At 40.4% G+C, this 19,966-nt stretch overlaps 1 protein-coding gene across 2 annotated transcripts in view; it reads left to right on the plus strand.

Annotated features, from left to right (window-relative positions):
* Nucleotides 1–19,966, plus strand: part of cadm1b (cell adhesion molecule 1b) — a gene marked incomplete at its 5' end in the record, with an annotated part of 365,660 nt that overhangs the window by 192,510 nt on the left and 153,184 nt on the right. For both annotated transcript variants that reach the window (NM_001423722.1, NM_001113552.2), the window contains 1 exon segment: nucleotides 19,380–19,400. In NM_001423722.1, the coding sequence (NP_001410651.1) occupies nucleotides 19,380–19,400 (21 nt within the window).

The following is a 19,966-nucleotide window of genomic DNA, read 5'->3' on the forward strand; positions in this document are numbered from 1 at the left end:
TTTAAAAAAATAGGAGGAAAAGGAAATTAAAATAAAGCAAGTGTCAAAAGAAATACTGTATATGTTTTTTTTTTTGTGTGGGAGAAATGTATTACAAATGTTTCATGCTAAGATTCGTGCTTTCTAATGTCCAACAAATACTAAAAACAAACATAATATTAGCTCCATTGAGCAATGACAAGCCCTTATACAGCATAGGTTAGAAACGCTGAGCTCAGCCGAGATTCTCCAGTAAAAAGATATTATCCACTGTCAAACCAACATACTGGAAAATTATTTGCCTGCCCGCTTGTTTTGTTTGTGACCTGCGAAAAATTCAGTTTGCTTGTTTTATCGCTTACTTTATGTTCTGTGAGTGCTTCGTAATCCCTGAGGCAAATATACAGTTTTGGTCCTCAAAAAATGTCCAAACATTAGTCCACAAAACAATAAAGCTGTCACGATTTATTGGTTTTCACTACATGATCATGACTAGAACATTTCACAATTTTGATACATTGTGATATCTAATGCATGTTGAAATAAATAATAATGCTATACAGTATGTTTTGGCCAATGACTCACACTACTACACACAGAAGGAACAATTACACAAGACAGAGACTATGGAGTACAGAAAGGGAGTTTTACACTTACAGATGAATTCAGAATTATTAGCCTTTATTTATTTTTTTCCCCAATTTCTGTTTAACGGAGAGAAGATTTTGTCAACACATTTCTAAACATAATAGTTTTAATAACTCATCCCTAATGATTTATTTTATCTTTGCCATGATGACAGTACATAATATTTGACTAGATATTTTTCAAGAGACTTCTATACAGCCTAGTAATAATTCTGACTTCAACTGTATGTTCACTAAATGGGGTAGAAATTATATTGCTCTATAGTATCCTGTTACATAGGTAAAAACTATATTGATTATAGCATTACATTATAAATACATTGAATTATATTAAAAATACCCAAGATGGCTTAATGGAAAAGTTTTGCCAAATGTAGTTTTAAATGTAATAACTTGCTATTTAAAAGCAATATCATAATATAATATTTAAAAACGACTTTTAATATTATTTCACACAATTATCATATTATAATATTGCTCGCAATTTTACTTGTGATATTCCCTACATGTTTATTAAAATCACAAAATGACCAATCAAAAGGAGATACCAGTAAAATTGAGAATCTACCAACAATTTAGAATTAAAAATAAAGGCTTAAAAAAGGGTGTTTTACTGTGATTCCATAAAAGAAGCATTTTGGTGTTCACAAAAGGATGTAGAACAGTTTTCAAAATAATATTTGTTCATGTAGTATGCATAGTCTACAGAGTCTTTTCAACAAGCAATTGTGTGCATAAAAACACATCTAATAGATATCTGAAAAATGTCCAAAACAAGACTAGTCACCAAATATGCATAGACTTATTCATTCCTATCTATTTAATGACTAGTCTATTCCTTGTAGTATTGTTAGACGTCTAATAGATTTTTACTGACAGTGCAAATTTAGCCTTGATTTAGCCATCTATTAGACATCTGGTACTTCATTTGAAAGCGAAAAAAGACTTGATGGGATTTTTCATGATAAAGAACCTGAATTGAAAAGTTCTTTAGATGCGAAAGACTCTTTAGGGAACCATACAAACCAACCTCTATTTTTAAGAGTCTATATACAATTTGCTGCAAGTTTTTAGCTGAATTGAAAATCAAAACTGCGATTCCCTCCAATTAGGATTGTGGGTCAGATTATTATTAATTAATGTAGAAATTCTTTTTTAAACTACACTATAGTATCACCTCAAAACTCAATTTTACTATTGTGCTAGATATGTAAATGTTTACCTTTTACATATTCCATCACATGTCTATCTCCATATAGCTTTTAAAACTAATAATAATCCTTCATTCATTCATTTTCCTTTGTTCATTAGTCCCTTTAATCATCAGGGGTCACCATAGTCGAATTAACCGCCAACTTATCCAGCATATGTTTTACACATTGGATGCCGTTACAGCCGCAACCCAGTATTGGGAAACACCCATGCATTCATTCACGCACACTCATACACTACAGAGACTTTAGTTTATTCAATGCATCTATACTGCATGTTTTTGGACTATGGGAGAAACTGGAGCACCTGGAGGAAACCCACGCAAACATGGGGAGAACATGCAAACACCACACAGAAATGACAACCGGCCCAGTCGGGACTCAAACCAGTGAGATTTATGCTGTGAGGTGATAGTGCTAACCGCTGAGCCACCGTGTTGCCCCTTTTTAGCTAAATGAAGTATTAAAACAGCTTTTCTCATTGATTAATTAATTTTGTAATGTCTTCCTCACGGTTTCCTAAACCACACTACAGTATCACCTCAAAAATCAGTTTTACCACATGATGACATTTTAGATATGTAAACGTTTACATAAAATTTTTTATCACATCTAACACCATATAGCTTTTTCAACGAATATCACTTAATATTTAATAATATGATAACTATAACTTGCTGAACTAGCTGTTTGAGCTCAAAACATTTAAAAACAAAGAAATGCAGTGTCACTTTTTTTTTTTTTTTTTTTGCATTACTGTAGTTTTAAGGTAAGGTTTGTAGGTGGGTTGTTATTTGCAATCACAATATAGCATTAACCTTTTAACTTCACTTTTCAGCCATTTAATTTCCGAACTGTTGCAATTCATGCATGAATCAACAAAACAAAACATTGCCTGTCACTTTTTTTATCTGTTGCTAAGAAAACAGAACATGCTTTTTAGCCCCGCTCACTGGACATTTCACATTGAAACTGCTGTGGAGCGTGCAAGAAGCAATGTTTTATCATTTTTTTGTCACCCCAGGCTCTTTATTTTTTTCACAAGCCTGTATGCATTATAAATGTTGGCTCTCAAATGGATAGTCAGGCAAAGAGGGACCTTGACCTGCCAGAAGTTGTATAAAGTAATTATTAGCGTTCCTCGCGGTGCACATTTCCTCTTCTACTAGACAAATGAAGGCTTGGTTAGCCGAGATGTTTGCTTCATCATTCATTCCCCCCACCCACAGCTGATTGATTGCTGTGATTTTATTAAGAAAAGGAGAAGGGGAAATTGAAAAATGCTGGTTGCAGTGTGGAAACGCAGTGTTGATTATAAACTCTTAGGCAAGACAAAGGGGCCACCTTTCCATTTTGTAGCCCAACAAATAGGCAGCAGGTGTTTTTGACAGGTGTCTGATTGCGCGCTACAAAAGACATTAAAAAAGCAAACAAATTGATGCGTTTGTGTGCCTCTCATGTTAAATGGAGTTGGGTCTGATGGATGCTGTTACCCAGGGATCTGATTGGCGGGACGCAGTTGCTGAATGGCACAGGTGTTTTGGGGAGAACAGTTTGTGTATCTGTTGCGCCGAGCGTCTTTAAAATCGTGTTCTTCTGAAGTGTAGCTATAGAGCGGTTGGCTATGGCTGTGTAATTGGTTTAACCTTTTAAATGGATAGATGATTTCCCATAGTAGGACACTTGTGATCGAATTATAATATCCATAATGAATGGAGCATATGCAGCCTCCTTTGCAAATTGGACAAACCTAAATCAGTGGTCTTTAAATGGTTTTGCTTCAGGACACAGATTTCTCATTGGATATAAAATAAAGCATAGAGCAACTTTTTTTGGTATGAATAAACTGAATGTGTTGCAATGTAGTGTTTTGATTAGCTAAATAGAATCAGTTCATAAAAGCCTTTTGTTCGAGAATCAAACTGCGTTGCATGTCTAACCTAGAACTGGAACTGTGGAGTCACATTTTGTAGGAATCAAGCACAGATTTTAAAAATCATTTGACTCTTATTTCTATACTATATATATATATATATATATATATATATATATATATATATATATATATATATATATATATATATATATATATATATACACACACACTAGGACCATCTTAATGTAATTAATGACAGAACTGAAGCAGAGGGGATTTTTTATAAAATAGTTGGGATTTAGAGTCTAACAATCAGAGAATTAGAGACAATTAGAGAATTACAATCAGCTTTAAATCGCTTTGTTAAATTTGTTTTGGATTAACATCACTTTTTTTTCTTTCTTTTTTTTAGTTTCAACTCTCTTTCAGGCTTTCAGGAATTTCAATACAAAAGGAAAAAAAAAGGCTTTTGTTTTGTTTTTGTTACATTAATATTAAAATCACATCCCTTTACAGCCATATCTTGTACAGTTTTGTTGTCTGAGTGGCGGTCGTTTCGTACTAAAATGGTCCTGTGGTCCACTACAGTGGACATGCTGTAAAATTAAAAATAAAAACAAAATGTAAAAACTTTAAATTGTAGATTTTTTTAACCCAAAGCATGTAGGAAATCACAGAAAAAAAAAAAATTCTTTGGGTCTCAGTAGGATAAATATAGGCGATGCAGTGGCGCAGTAGGTAGTACTGTCGCCTCACAGGGAGAAGGCAAGAAGGTCGCTGGTTTTAGCCTCGGCTGGGTCAGTTGGAGTTTCTGTGTGGAGTTTGCATGTTCTCCCTATGTTCGCGCTCCGGGTGCTCTGGTTTCCTCCACAGTTCAAAGACATTCGGTTTAAGTGAATTGGGTAAGCTAAATGGATGAGTGTCAATAGAGTGAATGAGTGTGTGTAAATGTTTCCCAGAGATGGGTTGTGGCTGTAAGGGCATCCGCTGCGTAAAACATGCTCGATACACACACATATATATATATATATACACATACAGTATATATATATATATATATATATATATATATATATATATATATATATATATATATATATATATATATATATATATATATATATATATATATATATATATATATATATATTCATTTCATTCATTTTCCACAGCGGAATGTCTATATACACTCTCTTTCCCTTAATGAGTTTTATTTATTAAAAATAACCAAATCAGTTGTGTCCTTCTTTAAGGAATGGACTGCACTTATTGCAATGTGTATTTGATTCACTAAACAGAACCTAACCATATGAGTCTTGAGTCATTTGTTGCGTTGTTTAAGCATTGTGAGGACTGTAAGATTCTCATAAAAGAACTGAATCAGAAGTGTCATTTGTTAGGGAATCACATTGTTGGAATGGTATGTATTTTATTCACACAAAAAACAACCAAATCAGTGGCGTCAGTTATCTCTAAAAAGAACTGAATTAGTCATTGTTACATTGTTTAGGCATTATGTGTCTGATTCACCTAAAGAACAGAATCAGTAGTGTCATCTGTTAAGGTAACACGTTGTATGCGCAGTATATATTTGATTTACAAAAAATGATATGAAAAATTATGATACATTGAAATGAAAAAGAGACTGTTGGCAAACACCGAGTAGCGCAACGCATTGTAATCGACTATGGGATAAAGGGGTGGAGTGAAAGGAGTGTATCTCACACTGAGGAAGGAGTTGTGCTGAAGCGTTTGTGTTTTTTAAATCACTCGAAGAATGCAAAAATAAAAAATAATAACGGTAAGAAATTAGTTGATGACCTTCAGTACTCTATTCACAAAAATTCTCCTTACTAGTGGTTTCAATTTGGGAACTAGACTACACTTGTTGCCCAGTTTAGATTTGATTCGTTAAAAATAACCAATTTAATCGTGTCAGTTGACAAGCCTATTTGTTTTTCTACGCTAAACAAGGTTTAAAAGACAGTTTAACCAAAAAGAGAAAATTTTCTCACTATTTACTCAAGCGCAAATGATTCCAAACCTTTATGAGTTCATTGATTCTGTTGAACACAAAACAGAATTTTCAATTTAGGGTGAATCCCTTTAAATACATTTTACTGTATGATTTCTGACTAAGATCCTATTTCTTAAATCATGACATGCACAATGAAGTTATTACGATTTTATTTATTTATTTATTTGGCAATGAGGCACCGGTCAATGCCAGAGATTGCAATTTCCCAATATTTTAAGAAAGTCCAAGCAGCCGTGGCCGAGGCAGGGAGATTTTATAATGTGCAGTCCAGGTGGGTGAGCGCAGCTTTAGTGACTGTTCTGTGACCTGTGTTCTGTCGGTCGTGGTGGGAGGATGATGTCCCTGTCAGCTCCTCTCACCCTTATGTTCTCATTATCCACCTCCTGTCCTCCTGCTCCACATGACAGCAGCACACACACCACACGATTATATAAAGAAACAGTGCATTGTGGGGGAAAAAAGGCAGAATTTCATCTAATAGATAACCTTCCGCATAGTAAGCATTTCATCGTTTGGGTTTAAGCTTTAGGACTTAAGTTGGAATAAGAATTAGCATTTATCTTGTATGCAGTGGAAAATAGCCAACAACAGAGCAAGAATAGGCTGTTTTCACACTCTCTGATAACTGTTCACACATATCCAAGAAGCTGCTATCAGTACATATGCAGCGTGCTCGGTGAGAGGAGCTGTTTCTGCTTGAGCTCAGGGAAAGTCAATACAAATGTTGCTTTGGCTGTGTGACTGACCATGCAAAGTGCTTACAGTCAGCTTCAATAGGGTTTTGTTTGTTTCTCACAGTTAAATTACATTTTATGCTCAATGGGCATCAAAACAGCAAGTGATGCTCATGAAGGATAGGGCTGTGAAATGAGAATGAGTTCAAATTAGTATTTTGATTAAATGCAAAGGTTAAAAAAAATCCCCAATATGCCATATAATTACAGTTTATAGTAAACGTTCATAGTTCATACGTTTAGAATTGTGTATGTGTATTCACTGAGGAGATTTGCATATGTGTGAGGGTTCATAGGGCTGGGATTTTACGATAATTTCCATTTCCAGTTCACAAAATTATCATGTATAACATTTAAATAGTATTAAAATCAAAATTTGTATTTGTTTTCAGGTTAATAGTTTATTTTGCATTCGTTAAAAAAATATATTGTTGATATATATACATATATATATATATATATATATATATATATATATATATATATATATATATATATATATACATATATATATATATACATATATATATATATAACGTAAATGTACAAAAGCATATACTAATTCAAAGAGAGTAGGATTGCAACAGAGATAAAGTTCAGCTTTATTTATGCAAAGGGATAGTCAGACAGGCAAGGTCAACAGGAGCAAACAGTACCACATGGGTAATCCAATAGTAATCTAGAAACACAGGCGAATGGTAGGGATGGCTGGTGTAAAACTGACGTTTCGACACAGTGTCGAGATCCCGAAGCGAATGTGTTTTGAAACACATGGGTCACGTGACTGAAGTATTTCAAAACACCAGGTCACATGACTAAAGCGATTCAAAGCATCTGTCATTTCAGAAGTGTTTCGAGGCCTGTCGAATCTGCATTGGACTGACTGGGTCAGAAATAAACTTTGTCTTATGTAGTCAAGCAGACCGTGCGTGAGCACAAAGTTACTGTACTGCAAAAGACTCGAGTTCGAATACCGCCTGAAATTATTACTTGATGAATTTTAATAAATGCTATTTTTATGACCAAAAGAACATATATTTATTCACAATGTGTTTATTGTGATGTCAGACCAATGTTAAAACAAAACACGGAACAAGAACAATAACATTTAAAAACTAATGTTTTTAGCTGCATAACCCTGGATTCGCAACCATTAACTCTGCATGCAAGTCAGGAAATCTCACTGCTTCACTAAATCACTTGGAAACTCAACTCTACAGCATGGGGTTTAATTCCTCAGTTTGCTTAATTTTTTCTTTGCTGAAGCTGTTCCAGAGCAATACATAAAAACTGATCACTAGGCGACACTGTAGAGACAGGTTTTGAAATATTTCGAAGCTTCGGCACATTTGCTTAAACTGTTTCAGTGTTTCATGAAGCCTCACTTTGCCCACCACTAGCAAATGGTCATAACAAACAGTATAACAACAGTATAACAGTAAAACAAACAAGGGTCCAAAAATATGAAAGGAAAGACCAGAAAAAACACTTGGAAATGCTCACTTACAGTATCCAAAACTCAGCAACAACGTGTTGTGTGTATGTTGTGCTTGTAGTCCATCTGATTAGTCCTGAACAGCTTCAGCTCTCTGTGTTTGCGACCAGGGTGAATCTGGGCCAGGTGTGTGAGAGAAGTGCATGATAGGATCCGTAGTTTATTAAAGTAGTATATTTGTAGTTCCCCTTCGGGGGGAACTTCAGCACTATAAGTGGATTTGATTTGTAAAATCCACGCATTGGGAGGTTCGGTTCAGAAGCTACTCGTCTGAAAGAGTATTGAACGGGCCAATTAAGAATGAATTGGCAGCGCAAGCCTGCGCAGGTGAGCGGCATAAGCAATCAACTGAGTATATAAGCTCACCTGGCGCCAGCAGACGCTATCCTTTTCGCTTCAGAGACTTTCTGATCGAGTCGATGAGGGTTCCTCCTGCTGTGACCAGCGATTCTGAGCGAACGAGAGCATTCTCCCGGTCCAGAGTGTGTACAGGCAGTGGCAGACGGTCGAGCTGGGTTTCTCCCTTGCCTGGCGTTCTTTGGGTCCGGTCCTCCAGAGCGGTGCGTATAAAGTTGCAAACTTCACAGAAAGAGCAACACAGTCGTGCAGCACGTCCTTATCAGGACGGCACTCCGACTGTGCGTTTCTGGATGCGGTGGTTTCCTGTCCTCGGATGATGGGCGCGGGCACTGCGTTACATGTCTGGGGGTCCAGCATGTTAATGCGCTGCTCGCGGGCAGTTCATGTCGTCATTGCGATGCCATGACTGTTGCGCAAGATCGCGGTTAGCCTTTGCAAAAGGGTGAACCACCCCAGTTGTCCCCTGCTCTGCAGCGGGCACTCGGGCAGATCTGAGGGTTTCAGCGAGAGATAATCCGTCGCCCACGGGCCCGCGGACCTCCCGCTCCTCTATTCGCGCCATCCAAGCTTCGGGCGGGGGAAGCGATCCGTCTAACAGATGGTAGCCCTTACGCCCGATGACACCGGAGACCAGATGTCCACCGCGGCATCGGAGGGTGGGCTTTCATTGTCCGATGATGATCCAGACCCGCTCGCCCCCTTCGGGCTGGTGAGCGCTGTCACTACGGATCCTGAAACGGACATGTTAGCCGTGCTTTCCCGGGCTGCTTCGGCCGTGGGTTGGAGATGGTTTATCCCCCAGCTCCGCGGCCGGACCGACTAGAGGGGCGTTCCCTTCTTCCCGGAGGTGCACAGTAGGCTCACGCGGTCTTGTAAAGCACTTTTTTCTGCTCGTGCTGCGTGTTCCTCCACCCTAACCACTCTTGACGGTGAAACAGCCAGGGGGTATGTGGCGATTCCTCAGGTTGAGTGCGCGATGGCGGTAAATCCGCGCGGCGCCTCTTCTTGGCGGGGTCCGCCTCGTCTCCCATCCAAAGCCTGTAAGTTATCTACCTCCCTCGGAGCTAGAGCTTACATAGCTGCGGGCCAGGCTGCTTCCGCCTTGCATGCGATAGCCACCTACCAGCGCTACCAAGCGCAGGCGCTGGCCGAGCTGCACGAGGGTGGGTCCAACCCAGGCTTACGAGCTTCGCACCGCCGCCGACTTAGCTCTTCGGACTACTGAGTCCGCTGCGTGTGCGTTGGGGAGGACGATGTCCACATTAGTGGTCCAGGAGCGCCACCCCTGGCTGATATGCGCAAAGTCGACAAAGTCCGCTTTCTTGACTTCCCCATATCCCCAGCCAGGTTCGGCGACACTGTCTGTGAATTCACCCAGGAATTCAAGGCGGTGAGAGAGTAGTTGGTGGGTGATGTCTTATCGGCGGTCCGTAGCCCGCTCCGCCCGCCGTGCCATTCATACCTGCTCCTCGCCGAAGGCGCCCGCCTACGAGAGCTGCTCCGCCCCCGCACACGCCTCAGGCGAAGCGAGCGCGTCGGGCACCTCGGAAGCAGGCAGCCCCCCTGCCCAGAACGCCGCTAAGTCCGGCAACGGACCGCGAAGCGCCCCTGGGACAGGCCATCTGGAGAAGAGGGAACTTGCTCTTTCCCCGCTGGAGGGCGGGGCCCCATTTCCAACGGCACTTTTTACTGCCATGAAAACATTATGAAAGGGCACTTTTCACTTCCCCAGATGTGACAGCCCGAAATCTGCCAGTCTGGGACGCTATGCTTTCTAGCTTGCAGATTCGGTGCGTTTCGCCAGTGGCTCACGAGCGCTGGGAGGACGGTCTCCTTTCTCCCACCCCTCGAGCCTCCCCTCCGGAGCTCGGGTTTGGAGTGAGAGCAAATATCTCACCTCCAGCTTTTCCGTGGGACCCGCGAGCTTCCCGGATCAGCACACCCACTCCGCGCTGCCCCACTGCTGGTACGTCAGCGATTGTAGCGATGAGTCCATTAGCGAGAGCTCTGCCTGCCTGGTTAGCGCGGGCCAGCTCTTCGCGGTGGCTCATACGCACAATCAGACTCGGCTATGCGATTCAGTTCGCGAAACGGCCCCCCAAGTCACGGGTGTGTATTCACCAGGGTCAGCCCCCTGTCCGCCCCTGTCTTGCGAGAGGAGATTGCTGTCCTCCTGGCGAAGGATGCAATCGAGCCGCTCCCTCCAGCCGAGATGGAGAGCGGGTTTTACAGCCCACGCTTCATCGTGCCCAAAAAGAGCGGTGGGTCACGGCCAATCCTAGATCTGCGCGTTTTGAACCGCTGCCTGCACAAGCTGCCGTTCAGAATGCTCACGCAGAAGCGCATCCTCCGGTGCGTTCGTCCTCTGGGTTGGTCTGCAGCATTAGACCTGATGGACGCGTATTTCCATGTCTCCACTCTTCCTCGCCACCGACAGTTTCTGCGGTTTGCGTTTGAAGGTCGAGCTTGGCAATACAAAGCCCTCCCCTTCGGGCTCTCTCTGTCTCCGCGGGTCCTCACCAAGCCCGCGGAGGGTGCCTCAGCGCCCCTTCGGCTCGCGGGCATCTGCATACTCAATTTCTTTACGACTGGCTGATTTTTGCCCTCTCTCGGAGCAGTTGATTATGCACAGAGACAAAGTGCTCTGGCACTTCCACCTGTGGGGGTTTCAGGTCAACCGAGAAAAGAGCAAACACGCCCCCGTGCAGAGGATCTCTTCTCTCGGGCTGGAGCTGGACTCGGTCACCATGGCAGCGCGCCTCTCCGGAGAGCGCGCTCAGCTGATGCTGTACTGTCTGAGAGAGCTCGACAGTAAAATAGTGGTCCCACTGAAACTATTTCAGAGGCTCCTGGGGCATATGGCATCCGCAGCCGCTTCATGCCGCTCGGATTATTCTATATGAGACCACTTCAGCACTGGCTTCACGATCGAGTCCCCAGACGCGCATGGCACGCGCGCGCACACCGAGTCTCTGTTACTGCGCTGTGTCGCCGCGCCCTCAGCCCTTGGAGCGACCCCTCGTTCCTACAGGCCTGGGTGTCTCTAGAACAGGCGTCCAGTCTTGTTGTCGTTTCAGCAGACACTTCCAACACGGGCTGGGGGGCTGTGCGTTGCGGGCATGCGGCTGCGGACCTGTGGAAAGGTACCCAGTTGCATTGGCATATCGCCTGGAGCTGTTGGCAGTGTTCCTCGCTCTCCACCGTTTTTTTCCGGTGCTGGAGCGGCAACACGTGCTGGTCAGGACGGACAGTACGGCGGCGGTGGCGTATATCAGCCGTATATGGGGTATGCGCTCTCGCCGCATGTCTCAGCTCGCCCGCCGTCTGCTCCTCTGGAGTCATCCGCGGCTGAAATCGCTGCACACCATTCATATTAAGGCAAGCTCAACCGTGCAGCCGATGCGCTCTCACGGCAGCCTTGCGTCCTGGAGAATGGAGACTCCACCCCGAGTCTGTTCAGCTGATATGGGCGCGATTCGGGGAAGCCCAGATCGATCTGTTGCTTCCCCCGAGATCGCTCATTGCTAGTTGTTCTTTCCCTGACCGAGTGCTCTCGGCACGGATGCACTGGCTTACAGCTGGCCTCGGGGCACGCGCAAATACGCGTTTCCCCCAGTAAGCCTGCTCGCGCAGTTACTGTGCAAGGTCAGGAAGAGGACGAGGAACAGGTTGCTGGTTGCGCCCCTCTGGCTCAACCGGACCTGGATGTCAGAGCTCTCCCTCGCGATAGCCCTCCCCTGGCAGTCCCTTCGAGAGAGCACCTACTCTCTCAGGGACAGGGCACCACCTGGCACCCTCGCCGATCTTTGAAGAGATTTTAGACGCGAGGAAGACTTAGGTAACCTCCGATTGCGGTGGCTAATACCGTCACTCGGGCTAGAGCCCCCTCCCCGAGCGCGCCTATGCCCTGACGTGGAGTCTATTCACTGAATGGTGTGTCTCTCGCTGAGAAGACCCCCGTAATTTGCCAGATCAGCGTTGTGCTTTCTTTACGCCGAGAGAAGCTGGAGAGCAGGCTGTCGCCCTCCACACTCAAGGTTACGTGGCTGCCATCTCCGCTCTCATAACGCGGTGGCTGGCAGCACCGTGGGAACGCATAACCTCATCATCCGGTTCCTCAGGGGCGTTAAGCGAATTAATCCATCCCGCCCCCTCTCATGCCCTCTTAGGATCTCGCCCTCGCTACACAAGCCGCGTCAGATCCCTTCGATCCTCGACTCAGTATCTTTCTGTCCTTGAAGACAGCTCTGCTGGTCGCGTTGATATCGATTAGAGGGTCGGGGACCCGGAGGCATTTTTCGGTCAGTGACTCGTGCCTGTAATTGGGCTGGCTTCTCTCACGTCCTGAGACCCCGCCCGCGATATGTGCCCAAGGTTCCTACCACTCCGTTTTAATACGAGGTAGTGAGCCTGCAAGCGCTGCCCTCGGAGGAGGCAGACCCAGCCCTTCTTTATTGTCCAGTTCGCGTTTTGCGTATTATCCGGACCGCACTCAGAGTTTAGATCATCTGAGCAGCTCTTCGTCTGTTATAACGGTCGGCAGCAGGGAAGTGCCGTACCGAAATAAGTTCCCACTAGATTGTGGATGCCTTTCTTTCACTATCAGAGCCGAGATAAGCCGCGTCCCCCGAGAGCGCGTGCGCATCCTCTCGAGCGCGCGCACGCGGCGCCCCTCTAACAGACTTCTGTAGAGCTGCGGGCTGGGTGACACCCAACACATTGCAAGGTTTTACAATCTGCGAGTGGAGCCGGTTTCCTCAAGGGTATTAGGTAACCCTTGGTGATTGAGGAAACAATTCGGTAGGGTGTTGAAACACGCTTGCTGCGCCATTTTCCCTAACACGGAGATACGTGCGCCTTTTTATCTGTCAGTAAAGTTCCCCGTCAGGTGAGCCCTGCAGATTCCTCCGTGGCCCCCAGCACTGACTCAGCGGAGGAGTCACTTGCTGGCCCACTACGTTGTAGGTCTGCCCGCTGGTCAGCCCGCGTTTTGGGTAAAGGTGCCTGCTATGCGTGATCCCCACTAGGCGATCCCATATGCTTATTCCGCCACGGTTAAGTCCCCCCCCTGGGCGGACCCGTGTCTTCCCTCCCCGCTAACCACTCTTTTGCTATGCGTACTCCCCCTTTTTAGGGCTAGTCCATATGTAAATTCTGCCATCTATCCCCCCTTGGGTAACGGATGGCCTCCGCAGCGTCCTCCCTATCGGGATTGCACGCTTCCCAACGTACTGTCGTATTTCCTAGAATTATCTAGATGCTCACGACTTCCCAAAAAATATATCTAAATCCGTAAAACTTCTGTTGAAGTAGGATAAATTAGGGCCAGGGACACGTTGGAGGACCGCGCCCCCCATGATGCGGGTGCGTCACGCTTGCTTGACTATCTCCTCATCGGGGGTGTTGGTAAGGTGCAGTCATTATGGCGCTTTCAATGGGCTCCCAATGCGTGGATTTTACAAATCAAATCCACTTATAGTGCTGAAGTTCCCCCCGAAGGGGAACGTTCGAGGTTACTAAAGTAACCCTTCGTTCCCCAAGGAGGGGAACGGAAGCACTATACTCCGTCGCCATAATGACTGTCCCTTAGCTGTTGAAAGTCTCTTCAGCTTAAAAAGGATAGCGTCTGCTGGCGCCAGGTGAGCTTATATACTCAGTTGATTGCTTATGCCGCTCACCTGCGCAGGCTTGCGCTGCCAATTCATTCTTAATTGGCCCGTTCAATACTCTTTCAGACGAGTAGCTTCTGAACCGAACCTCCCAATGCGTGGATTTTACAAATCAAATCCACTTATAGTGCTTCCGTTCCCCTCCTCGGGGAACGAAGGGTTACTTTAGTAACCTCGAACGTTCTCTAGTGATCTGCAAATGCTAGATCACTGGTGATCATGATAACTATAAAAATAGTTATATTTTTATATAAATTAATTGGAAAGGGAAATATATTCTTGACACTTAGTGACAGTTTAATTAAAATGAGAGACGAAGTTAATAAAATGTGGTTAAAAAATAGTAAGAGGTTAACAAATTCTAACAAATCAGGTAACATCATACCAATTTTAACAGCATGAGGATAAGTAAATGTAAAGGAACTATTATTTTAATGTACCAGCTGTAGTAATTCAAAACAACAACAACAACAACAACAATAATAATAATAATAATAATAATAATAATAATAATAATAATATTAATAATAATAATAATAGTAGTAGTATATATTATATATTATTTTTATTATTTATTTATTTATTTTTAAATAATAATTAATGGGTCAACATTTATTTGCAACTTCAAATAAACTTTTATAAGACACCATCAAAGCCCAGAATCACTTTCGGAAATGGTCCAGTAAAAAAGAGCATCAGTGTGTTCCAGCTGTGATCTTTGAGGTGGTCGCAGGTCCTGATCGTGTGTCCTTGGGCCCACATGGCATGCACAGATTTTTCCATCAGATCCCCGTAAAGGTACGCTTTGAATCTCCACCCCTACCCTTTTAATTAAATGAAAGCACAGCGGGTCACATACAAGCTCAAAGTCACAGTCCAGAAACAGACAGACGCACATAGCATTGTGCTCATGGTCGGAATGCACAAATATGGCCGCTCAGCGGGGAAACTACAAATATAACTGTGAAATTAAAGGAGAAATGGGCCTGAAGATCTGCAGGACACAATTCAGAGGTCAACTTTAGCTGCTAATGTGATTTACTAATGCAGATACAATATATAAATACGTAAAATGCTAAGCTGGTTTTGACTTCTTAAAGGAACAGTGAAAAAAATTGGCACTCTGTTTTCATTTGCTCCCTCTCATGCAGTTTCAAATGTTTTTTGTGAGACGTTTTTGACAAAAGTGCTGCTATTTATTAAGTATTAAGTATTTAGTAACTATTAAGTATCGTAAAAAGTGGCAAGTATGATTTAAAAATACAGTATATTTCAATTGAATGCTATAACAATGAAACTAAAATAAATTCTTACTCACTGCTCATCATTTCCTTCAGCTGGCTATTGAGCATATAACTTTAACTGAGTTGAGTCAAAAATATATATATATATTTAAAGAGTCAGAGAAAAGATTCAATGTTCATGTATTCAGATATCAATATGAATGCACACAAACTCTCTAAGGAAAGTTCTGGCAGATTTTCTGTGAATAATAACTTATATTTTAATCTGTTCCCTTCTCACACAAAGGTGTAATACATATTTAGAAGATTTGAAATGTGTCAAGTAATATGGGGATTAAAGTAATATGGTTCTGATTCCTTTGTGATGTTTTTGTTGCCATAACAGACATACACTACATAGCTATTCCCTTTATACCTACAAGGCTGCATTTATTTGACCAAAAATACAGTAAAGTAAAAACAGCTATGTTATGAAATATAATTACAATATAAATGACTTGATTCCTAAAATTTATAGCTTTTCACAATATTCCAGTCTGCAGTGTCACGATTCTTTGGAAATCGTTATAATAAAGGCTGATTTGCTGATTTTTTTTTTTTTTTTTTTTTTTTGTGTGTGGAAAACTCTGAATCATCAAGAATCTGGAGATACAGCACCCATCATAGTACAGGGGTTATATGAATGAATAGATTTCAATACTGTAAGGATTGGATTTTGTAGAGTCATGGATTTTATTAATTAATTTATTTAGAAAAAAGATCAAATTTTTGAAAACGTAATTTTCATGAATAACACAAAGGTTTAACAAAATTATATGTTTCAGATTAAAAGCTAAGCCAATAATTAGTTTTGCTATTTTTTTGTAATGAAAAACACTTAGTAGGCAATAAAAATATAATAATAAAATATATAAATAAAAAAAATAAATAAAGTTAAGTAAAAAAGTAAAGTAAAACAAAATAAAATACAAAAAAATAAGTACAATAAAATAAAATAAAAAATTAAATGAAATAAAAATAAAATAAAGTAAAATAAAAAATGCAAAAGGAAAATGAAATAAAGTAATAAAATAAAGTAAAATACACTAAAAATAAATAAAAAAATTATAAAAATAAAGTAAAATTTAAAATAAAAAAATAAGTGCTATAAAATAAAATAAAGTAAAAGAAAATAAAGAAAATTAAAATAAAATAATTAATTAAGTAATTAAATTATTATTTTTTTATTAATTTAAAAAAATAAATATGAAATATATAAATACAAATATGGATACAGTGTCTTTGAGAATTCTTAGTGAAAACATTTTTCTTTAATACACATGCCTTATTTATTTCTTTGTTTGTGTGGGTAAACAATGTACATATTTTCATACAGTATGATATCATACTACTATATTAATTGTATAATTTAATATAACATGCAATATATAATGATAATTGCATTATAAGTGTATTTAAGGTTGGTAACATCACAAAGGCCAATAAATAATGACAAATTATGCAAATGTGGTTTATAAAACAGCACAAATGGGAATGAATCCTTTCTTCAAATCCAAATATTTATAATTTCCATCGAACTGTCATTTTCCGTGGAGAATATTGCACTAGTGCCATTTGAAAGGAGAATCGGCTTTCAAAATGCTCTTTTTTGAGCGATGCCCTGCTAGCACAGCTGTCTACACTCAGATGGCATCAAATGGGCTTCTGCTGAAATCTGACCATCAATATCTTGTAAGAAGACTGACAGCGGTGACATCTAATCACTGCCCTACTGACATGCCATAACTTGCGTCTGATACCCGTCAGGCTGAGCTGCGTATTGACATGAGGATCCTCTATTTATAGAGCCGCTTGTCTGCTGTGAATCTCGAAGACTTTTACAGGACTCATTAGCCTCACGCTGTTTATCATACACTCTAGCCATATTAAATGATCTGCTTATGCTCTCCAAATGGCTGTGAACTTGAACGTTAACTTGATATGGAGATTGTGTGCAATTTTACGCAGTATATGAGATGTGTTTAATTATAACAACGCTAGTTTTAACACTGTGGAAAATGGGGTAATAAAAGGTGTTTAATTGGAGAAAACCCATTCATATTTATGATAAAGGATGATTGCTAATTATATTCTGGTAACATTTTAATTAATGGTTCATTAGTTAATGTTAAGGTAATTTATTTAGTAAAACTTAGTACATAAACCTAGCAACTATTTTAGTAACAATTAATAAGCAGCAAATTAGGAATTTATTAGGCTAAATCATAGTTAATGTTTAGGTAATAGTGAGAATTGTACCTTAAAATAAAATTCGCTTTCATTAACTTATGTTAACCAAGTATAAATACCTTAAAGGGCACCTATTTTACCCCTTTTTTAAGATTTTAGATAAGTCTTTCGTGTCTCCAGAATGTTTCTGTAAAGATTCAGCTCAAAACACCCATCAGATCATTTATTACACCTTTCAGAATATTGGATTTTCTGCTTTGAATACTATGTAGTTTTTTTTGTTGCCTGTACTTTTAATGCAAGTTCTCCCTACCCACCATTCATGCCTGTCATAGTGTGCCTCAATCTCTGGCTGCATCAGATAAACAGCACAATGTATCACGTAATGTTTGTGAGAAATACTACAGTAAGAACTTTCCCAATGATTATTTGATGTATTTGTTGTGGAGTTAATTCAAGCCTTTCTGCAACGATGAGTCAAACACAATGTTGTTACAACGTTCAAGCACACACACACATACAGACATTCACACACAGTGGACACACACACAGCGCATGCATTTAACTTTGCACTGTTTTCCATGGTAAATGTAACAGGATACATGTTAATATCCACTGCTGTTTGGATATCCGTTATGTTAACATACAAAATAAACCTGATTTAATGTCCATAAACTGGGATTGAGGCATTTTTTTTATAATTGTACTGACATGAGGCTGCGGTGATAAAGTAAAGCTGAGGTAAATCGCTGTAATTCATTACAAACATGCATGTTTTAACCCTCCTGTCGTGTTAACATCTTGCCCCTTTTGTGTTCCCGGTCGAAATTGACCGGACTGTTTTAAATGCTCTTATATTACCACAAAAAACTTTTTTTTTTTTTCCCACCAAATTTTATCTTTAGCTGTGAACAATGTCTCAAAGTAGTGTTTAACATGAATTTACCAAATTAGACATCAAATAATTGCAATGAAAATAAAAATATTTATAAATGTTGTAAAACTCATTCTTGATCACATTTGATGATTATTGATGATCACAGAGAGCTGAACAGATTTTTTAATCCCAGTTGCTTTTCCCAGGCCCTGTCTTGTGGATATGATTATGCATGTTACTACGGAGACATGTTAATACTTTTTTTTTTTTTTGTCTTGTAGCGTCTAAAGTTTGAGAAAAGGGCATTACAAATAAAATGTATTATTATTATTTTTATGCTAAATATTGGAAATAAAAGTACAAACTACAAAAATTCAACAAAATTGAATATATTTCTGTTTTTCTTGTTTTTTGCAATTTTTGAAAATGTTCTATAACATTTTCTATAACATAAATTTGGACTACTAAATGTTGAACCATTATTGTAAGTTATTTTGTTAGATAAGCTCCAGAATTGGCCTCAGTACTGACTGACTCAGTCACCAGCAGCACTGTAACTCACACTAGTGCCTATATTATGCTGAACGTTTCCATGTCTATCCAGCTGTATAAAAAGGTATACATATGCACTTTACATGCGGATCCCTATGAATACAAATGAGATCACCTTTCCTTTTTTTTCAGACAGTATCTCTCTTGTCTTTGTGATGTCCAGCCGTTAAAGCTCTATGGTTCTCTTTCTTCTACAACAGTCTCCTTGACTTTGACAGGAATGGCAGTTTGCCATCAAAAAAAAAAAAAAAGGACAGTGTAATACAGCACTTGAAGGAAATGCTAATGCGGGAAAGAAAGAACTGAATGATCCAGCCTGAGAGTGTCATGTCATCTTATATATGCTACAAAAGATTAAAACCCAGGTCTAAATGAAATCTGATGCATGCAAAAATGTAAAAGTAAAGGTGTTCTGCTTTAACGCTGTTGTATGTGTCCTGTTTCTCCTTACGCTCTCGTTATGCTCAGGAGCCGCTCAGACCACACCAGGTACTGCTCCTCTTCTTCACTTCTTGTGACTTTTCTATCTTTGCATGGTGTGTGCAGTTTGCATGGTTTGATGACTGGCCGTTGAGGCAGTCTGCATGTTTTTCATTTTCGAATTCTCAGGGTGTGCGCGGGGTGTGAAAATGTCTTGACGTCTTAAATTAAAAAAACTAAATTTAGGTCTTAAATTTACTGGAATATTCTGTTGTAAGTCTTACAGTAAATCACCTGTTACCCAGCACTCACTTTTGGGGATTTACACCTACCTAGCATTAAATAGTAACAGTTCTTGACCCCAGTGAGCTGTCAACGTAAATTTGGTATCAATGGAAAGAAGACACTTTGAGCTTTACTATGGTAAAACTCATGCTAAAAATATATAAAACATTTTACATTAGGAAGTAATGAGAAAGAAAATTACGGTGTTCAAAGTATGTTTTTTTCATATACAAACACAGGAAAACATTAATGTAATAACCTAATAAAATATGCCTTGAAAGCCAAATGAGTTTATATTTCAAATTTGATTAAGATAGCATCCAAATGAGATTTCTGTAGAAAAGTTTTCT

The sequence above is a fragment of the Danio rerio genome, chromosome 15 (assembly GCF_049306965.1).
Source record: "Danio rerio strain Tuebingen ecotype United States chromosome 15, GRCz12tu, whole genome shotgun sequence".
In the NCBI taxonomy this organism is placed as follows: Eukaryota; Metazoa; Chordata; class Actinopteri; order Cypriniformes; family Danionidae; genus Danio; species Danio rerio.